General features: G+C 44.1%; 1 protein-coding gene across 3 annotated transcripts in view; it reads left to right on the forward strand.

The window, feature by feature from the left end:
* The window catches only part of ZMYND10 (zinc finger MYND-type containing 10), a 31,854-nt gene extending 24,061 nt beyond the window's left edge, over window positions 1–7,793 (forward strand). For all 3 annotated transcript variants that reach the window (XM_077325948.1, XM_077325949.1, XM_077325950.1), the window contains 3 exons: window positions 753–874; window positions 2,761–2,886; window positions 6,046–7,793. In XM_077325948.1, coding sequence (XP_077182063.1) covers window positions 753–874; window positions 2,761–2,886; window positions 6,046–6,157 — 360 coding nt within the window. In that variant the 3' untranslated portion in view covers window positions 6,158–7,793. The remainder of the gene's footprint in view (window positions 1–752; window positions 875–2,760; window positions 2,887–6,045) is intronic.
* Window positions 7,794–8,057: the final 264 nt, after the last annotated feature.

Genomic DNA, 8,057 nt, shown 5'->3' on the forward strand with positions numbered 1-8,057 from the left:
GCGGCAAAAGACACTGAAAGCTCCAGCAATGTGGCAGTGATATATAAAATGAAAAAAAAATGCAAAAGCTGAGTGAACTAAAAATTGTTAAACCAGCTTTGTGCGTTTGTGTAAAACCCGAAATGTCGATTCTAGTCTTCTAATTTCCATTGATAACTGATTGAAATTTAGCATCCTGAAATTAGGAACAAGCTACAGCTATCTTCTACATGCACTGGCAAGGAAAGCTTCCCAGCAAGCTATAAACTTCCGCACTGTCTCCATGCAAAGCTGTGATAAAAAGACTTATTCCACCTCATGCTCCTCCCAGAGCACAGCTTGCTCTCAGTCTGTAGGCTGCTATTTTTACTCAGCAGAGGCGACAGCGCCTTTGAAACAGCAGCTTTCCATTTGGAGCCTGATCACAGCTGCTCTTGGCCAGACTTTTTGCTCAGTTACTGAGTTGTTGCTTTGTAGCATCTAGATGAAGAATTTTCTGATAGCAGGCACATCAGTTTAGCATTTATATATTTATTCATTTATACTCCATCTTTCTTCCCCATGGGGACTCAAAACAGTTTACCTTGTCTTCATGTCCTCCATTTTTGCCTCACAACAACCTTGTGCAGTTGGTTAGGCTGAGACTGAGTGACTGGCTTGTTTTCTGATACTTATCATCTCCAGATGGTCTTGAGCTACACTAGGAATTACTACTATACTGGAATTGATGTAACAAGAGAAATAACAACTTTCATTCTTTGCTGTCTTGACAGGTTCCTGTTATCTGGGATCATGTTGTCAGAGAGAACTCTGGAAAATGGCACGCAATTGCCAAACATCAGGTAAACAATATGTTCAGCCCTTCAGAGGAGGAACTGAGAAGCCAGGCCTGCAGGTAAGGCTTCATTCGAGTGTCTGCTGCCAGGGTTTATCTTGTAGGCAATTAACAGAACAGAGTTTTTGTCTGTGATATGATGCTTTTCATATGCAACCTATCCTTATCTATGGTTCCCTTATATATTTCTGAAACTTCCGGTGGGTGGAGATGTCCGGGCTGTCCAAGCTCCAATATGGGCCAATCAGGGAGCAGCCAGCGAAGCACCCTGATTGGGCCAGCCCCTAGAGCACCCGCCCTCCCTGCCTAGCCACTCACCTGCCTGGCAGCCACCCTCCATATGAGCCTGGCTGCCGAGCGTGACGCTTCGTTGCCGCCCTGCTCCACTCGAGCAGCCTGAGGCCAGGAGGCACCGCGGCTTACCACGCCACCAAGCCCCAACTGCCACTCGATATCCAACACCCCTTCACAGACACCATGAGGGACACTACCACCGCCCACCCACCACAGGTAGCCATGCCGCTGACCTGAAACAGTTGGATGCCATCAGACGCCCCTTCAAACACTGCAGCAACTTTGACTGCCACCCCCAAATGCTCACACAGCTGCCAACACCATGACCTATGCCCCACGCCCCACTGCACAGCCCCCCTGGACCACAAGGTCCGCCACCTGCCTGATGCTGCCGCCACCACCCTGGCCATCCACCAATACTCACACACACACCCTACACTGCCCTGCTACCTTCGCTGTCCTGCACGGAGACAACCGTGCCATGGAGCACGTTCCTCCCGCCTGCCGCCTCCCCCACCCCCCAAAAATCCTGCTCACACCACCACCTGCACTCCAAACTCTGCCGCACCCGCCTGTCCAGCCTGCCCCGACTCACTACACAGGGCCCATACATTTGCTACCTGCCACTATGCACGAATCCTGCCCCCCCCTTGTCCCAACACTGACCCGCTACCTTCCCCACCGGCAGCCCACTATCCCATGGAAGATACCACTCCACCCACCTGATGCCCCCCCCAATCCTCTGCCCCAAAGTCTTCCCCACTAGTTCCCACTGCATTGCATACTGCAGCAGGCTTCTCTGCTAGTAGTTGTATAAAACAAGGATTCCCTATGCTTTTTGAGCCTGTGGGTACCTTTGGAATTCTGATACAGTATGGTGGGCACAATCACTAAATGGCTGACATAAAACAGCTGTCACATGAAGCAGAGCCAGTCACACAATGGGTGCCACAGCTTACCTCCAGCCATACGATAAAGATCCTTGGTCTTGCCCACTTTCTAAAAGCACTCGAGAGGCACCCAGAAAGGTGTCAGTGAGCATCATGGTGTGCTTGGGCACCACACTGAGACTCCATGTATAAAGTGTATATGGTATTACTTTAACTTAATATGGCCAATTCTGCACGGGCGGAAAAGGCCAAGAGGGTGGTCATATGGAAGCAGGGCAAATCCCCACTTCCACATGACACCGCCACTGGGCAGGCCCCCTCCTGGGCCTGCCACAGTAAAGGCCCTCAGTTGGCCCAGGAAAATCTGTGTTCCTTTAGCCACTGTGGCGGCCAACAGGGCCTGTCTTTCAGCAGGCCCTACAGTGGAACAGGGGGGCAAAGATTGCCCCCGTCAGCTTTGCAGCTCTTTGCCGCACTGTGCGGTGGACTGGGGCATTCATTTTTATTTTGCAGAAAGGTGGGATTGCCTCCCCATAGGCCCCCCCTCGCACAGCGGAATTAATCCACCGCTGTTTTGTTTCCCACGGGGATACATTTCAGCGGGACACCAGGTGTTATCAGTTTCCTTAAAGTACACTAGATATTATCTCAGTATGTGTTATAAAAGTTCCATCCGTCATATGATAGAGGGCAAAAACGGAGTACTTAATATAAGTGTCTATTATTGTGGCTCTTTTTGAAGCCTACCTTGTCTTAAATCAGATGGGCACAGACATACAACCTGGATGTAATAGAAGCCCTCATCCCAGAAAAACCCAACTGTGCAGTGTGTGGTTCTGAGGCAGCAAAACGTTGTTCCCGTTGCCGGAATGAATGGTACTGCAGAAGGTAAATGCACCTAGCACAGCAAACTGGTATTATCTTGTAGATTATGTAGAACATCAAGTTGTTGGTAATGATTTGGGACTGTTGAAAGCCATCTCTTTGAAGCCTTTGCCATGAACTCTATAGTAGCGATCCCCAACCTGTGGGCCGTGGACCACGTGGTCCGTCGACTAATTGGAGGTGGGCCCCGAAGGACGCCTTCTCCCCCCCCCCCCCGGCCCTTTACAACACACTTTGGGTGTCATTGTCTCCCATCACTCCCAGATGGGACTATCTCGTTACAGAGAAACAAGCTCAGGGTTCCCATTGATTTGTCATTGCCATGAGTTAAAATTTCCATGAAAATAAAATGTTCCTTATGTTCATTGTTGTGGTATGTCTGTATCTTATTTTGAAGGGATGTTTAAACATTACCATAGCGATCAGAGAGCTTTAGGGCAGTGGTTGAGAGTAGAGGAGTAAACTACCCCCCCCCACCAGGCCTCAGTAAAAGGCATTGAGTGGTCCCCGGTGAGTGGTCCCCGGCGTTGAGTGGTCCCCGGTGATAAAAAGGTTGGGGACCACTGCTCTATAGGACACTTTACTGGTTTTCAGCTAATACAGACACCTACTGGTCAGGCTGACTGGATACAAATATTGCTTTGTAACTTACAGCAGAGGTAGTCAACCTGTGGTCCTCCAGATGTTGGTGGACTACAATTCCCATGAGCCCCTGCCAGCGTTTGTTGTGTGTGCCAGTGTGTGTGTGCGTATTGGTGGATGGCCAGGGTGGCGGCGGCAGCATCAGGCAGGTGACGGCAGCATCAGGCAGGTGGCAAACGCTGGCAGGGGCTCGTGGGAATTGTAGCCCATCAACATCTGAAGGACCACAGGTTGACTACCTCTGACTTACAGTATGGCTTGTCGGATACACCAAATGATTCATCATATGTTTGTTTTGTAATTAATTTCTTCCAGGAGTTTTGTCCAGACATCAAAATTGAAGCATACTGTATTAATAGTAACTCTTGGCATTTATGTAATTTTTTCTTCCAAAGAATCCAAATCACACCCGTTTTGCCAGTCATCCCTGTAGTCATCCTAATAATTATCTGCATAATGGGGGACCAAAGGTAATGGTTGTCTAAGACAGTGGTTTATGAGTGAGAGAGGATTTTAATTGGAGGTAATGTCTACACTAATACACTTTTGTATTGCTGTACTTTACAATCAACTCTAAGTTAAACCAATAAGGATGCTTTACTGTATAAATCACTTAATATAGTACTGTTTTCCCTTTATGAATCCAACAATGCTCATCAACACAGGCAAGATTTTACTATATGTTTAATCTGCAATAAATTATCTTCAGCAAAGGTTCTGTTTTCCTTAAAATTTCACACCTTTCCCCATTGTTTTCCAGCTTAATTATTTACTTCCTGTTCTCTTAGTCATGCATACATCAGCAATGATCAAGGTATCACTGGGGTAAAAATTAACTACTGCTTTCCAGTTTGCAGCCAAAGCCATTACTCATTTTTTAAAAAGTTTTATTCAATTCTTATTACAAAATCACAGCTTTTAAATTAATACCAGTTTTGGCTTCAACATGAAAAAGAGTACTTAACATACACACAAGCATAAGAACTGCTAATTAATGATTGACTTAGAGGAAAGGTGCAACCAGCTGGGAGAGAACAGGAAGCAATTACATTGAAAGTAGATGAAAAGGAGAAATATATAAACTGCTGGTATCCCTATGAATCTTCAATATAACTTGGATTGTCCATAGCGGACATGCTGTGACCAGAACTGCATTTTAAGCTTAAAAATTGCCACAGATCAGATCCGGGAAAAAGATGAGTGGTCAACAAATGCAATAGATATGCCAGTGACTTTATATTGCCAGTACTACCCATTGGTTCTAAATTAAAACTGAGAGAACAAATGATGGCGATTCCAGACAAAAATAGCCAGAAACTTCCACATTCTTTGTAGCTGTATTTTTATCCAGTACATTGTAATTTTATAAAAATAGAAAGTAGCAATAAATATTGCACTGCCTGAGAAATGGCATATGAGGGATAACGTATTTTCTCCTTAGGTGTACATGGGCACGAGAACATTGGCAGAAGCCGAGAATTTCTCAAGTGGTCCCATTCATAAATCAAAGATCAAAAACTTTTCTGGGTTTTTAAGTTATTTGCTGAGGTTAATTAATATTAGTGGGTCTCTGATCAACATAGTTTTTTTAACAGTTTTGTTGAAATTTAATTGTTCTCATTTACAGGAATGTTTCACACTTCTATGGTAACAGATGGGGCAAACCAACAAATGGTGGGGTGGGAGCCTTTGATCACTGACATTGTTTTATATCTCCTACGTTTTTGTGAACCACAACTGAATTCCAGGAGATTGAATGGCTGTTTTGGCAAAGAATTATCATATGGTTGTATTTGGATGTGTGACAGTTTACTCATTTAACAGAATTAGTTTTTGCTATATATTCCCACTGTCATGTAGGGAGTTCTTAGTCTGAGGAAGAGCGCTTGCACTCGAAAGCTCACGCCTTGAATAAATCTTTGTTGGTCTTAAAGTTGCTACTAGACTCTGATTTTATTGTGCTACTTCAGACCCATTTGAATCTATCATTTACATCCAGTAACTTATTATTGTTATTATTATTATTTATTAAACTTCTATGTCATCTTTCTGTTGCCAGCTCAGGGTGGTGAATAACATGTAACAGTACAATCTTGAAGCAATCTTGGATCCAGCACAGCATTTCTATGGACTGAAGTATTTCCTCCCATGAGGTGTAATTTTCTCCCTGGTGTTGTCGGGGGGGGGGGGGGGGGGAGTGTTTCATGCTACAATAAAAGAGGAGACAAACTCACGCTTTGCATATGGCAATCCTTCTGCCCATAAAAGCACTGCACTGGTTCTAAGATGTGACATAAAAACAGAGGCAGAAGCAATCTGCCAAACTACAGTCTAAGAAGGGCTAGAACTCAAGGAGCCCTCCTGCAGTATATTCAGCATCCCCAGGTGGTGTCGTGGGTTGTTAAGTGGTCACAGAGTCCCCACCTTCCTGACTTGTCCTTCCATCTTCTGTTCTGAATTCCAAGTAATATGTTCATGTATTTTTGTAACCTTCCATGTTTGTCACTTTCCCCTTTGCAGAGAGTGTCAGGTGCAGCACTGGCAGAAGCATAAGAAAGCTTGCAACTTGATGGCTGATGCCCTGAAGAAAATAGAAGATGATGTAAAAATGCCGAAAAAGCCTACTGAGTAATTTCATTGGGCCAGTGAGTTTTCTTGTGTTTATCAGTTGAACAAATAGGAAAGATTCAGGCTTGGATCTTGAGACTTCTCTACTGCCTTACTTCTCTTGAATTTCGAAACGTTACAGACTGCTCCGAACTTCACAGTGGGGACTGAAACTACAAAGTGTCTTTATTTTCAGTTACACCAGTGACAGTTTCAGTACCAACTAATGCTGAAGATTCTCCCTGGATTTAGCCTTATTAAATCTGTAAGCCATCTTGTATACTGCTTCACACTGAGTGACTTCTCTAGTCCCATGAATCTGAGGACACAACTAGACCTCATGGCTACCACAATTACAACGATGCCATTCCAAAGTAGTTTTAAAATGCCTTGAGGACCACAGCACAGTAAGCCGAGGTACTCTCCTGTCCCCTATGCCTTATCAAGTGCCAAAATGCCCCCCAGCAGTTATTTTGGCACTAGAAAATTAGGGGAGGGGGGGAGAGGATCAGTGCCTAATCCTGATTAGGCACTATGGGCCTAATCAGGATCAGGCTTTTCTGGCATTTTAAATGACTGTAAAATGACTAGTTTGACCCTGAGATTAGCTGTAGTCTCTATACCAGTAACGTAACAACAGTGATGATGAAGTTCATCTGCAAGTCTTGTCTTCATGTGAACAATGGCTGCTCATAGTACAACAAGGCAGAATTCTTCAGCTTGGGGAACAGTAACCTGGCCCTCGGTTTTATAGGCCAGCTTTCTGCGAGGTATCATCAGGAATGACATGGCTCAATCACCCCCTCCCCCCCTTCTGGGGCATTTTTCCACACCAGGTTATGCTGTTGTATGCTGTCAGTATTAAATTTCAGTTCAGATTGAATGTGTTTCTTGGTATTGCAGAGTTTCTGGAAGGTTTAATCAACCCTCTTCCTGTTTTTTCTAAATTACCTATTATATCTGAGGAAACAGAATGTCATTTTAGAGTTACAGATATATTGTCCATGGTTGGGCATTCAGTCCAGAGACACGTAAACCCAATTCCAGTTCTTATCTGCTTGTCTTTATTGAAACTGAGAATTAAGCTATACACTACATGCACAAATTAACATGTGGAACAATAGCTTGATTACCTTTTTTCTTTAAAAGGAAAAGCCCCTCCCAGAGTGAGTAACCTGAAGGCAGAAAAATATCAGGTAGGGAGGAGAGGGTACTGAACCCTTTCTTTCTGTCTCCTAAATCACTTTCAGACGTAAAAACAACTATCACAACTATCACATGTGTTATACCAGATATATTTTGGCCTGATTTATGCACTGATGCCACCAGAACTTAAAGCAATTATCGAGGCCTGAGAGCTTGCAAATTCCTTACTGTGGTAAAGTACCTGACACACATAGGCCAGACATAGGCTCAGTTACAAACCATCCTATCTAGTGACTGAGTTGTACTGTTATTTCAGAAGCTTTGAGTGTTATGCAGGGGAAAGAGAAGGGAAAAGGATGTGGTTAATTAAAGAATTTCAGTTTACTGAGCTGTATAGTTTCACAATAGAGAATATAACACATGACATTTCCATTGATACTGAGAAAAACAACCTTTGTTTTCTCCTTTATTGCTGTTATTAAAACTAAAAATAATAAACTGAAATTTCAGATGAGCATGATGCTGTATTTAAGTGATAAGTACTGTGTTTAAGTGCTTCCTGAAAACTGACAATGGAGAGGCCAGTTACACTTCCTGTAATCATGGGGCTGCCACTGAAAAGGCCATCTTTCATGTGCCCATTTGATGAGTTTCTTTGATTGGTGGGACAGTTTGGGGGGCACTTCCTGTGAACTTAATTCCCAGGCAGGAACATATGGGAGAAGATGGTCCCTCTGAAACTTTGGTCCTAATCCATGATGTAGGGCTTTAAAGGGAAA

The sequence above is a fragment of the Paroedura picta genome, chromosome 3 (assembly GCF_049243985.1).
Source record: "Paroedura picta isolate Pp20150507F chromosome 3, Ppicta_v3.0, whole genome shotgun sequence".
NCBI lineage: Eukaryota > Metazoa > Chordata > Lepidosauria > Squamata > Gekkonidae > Paroedura > Paroedura picta.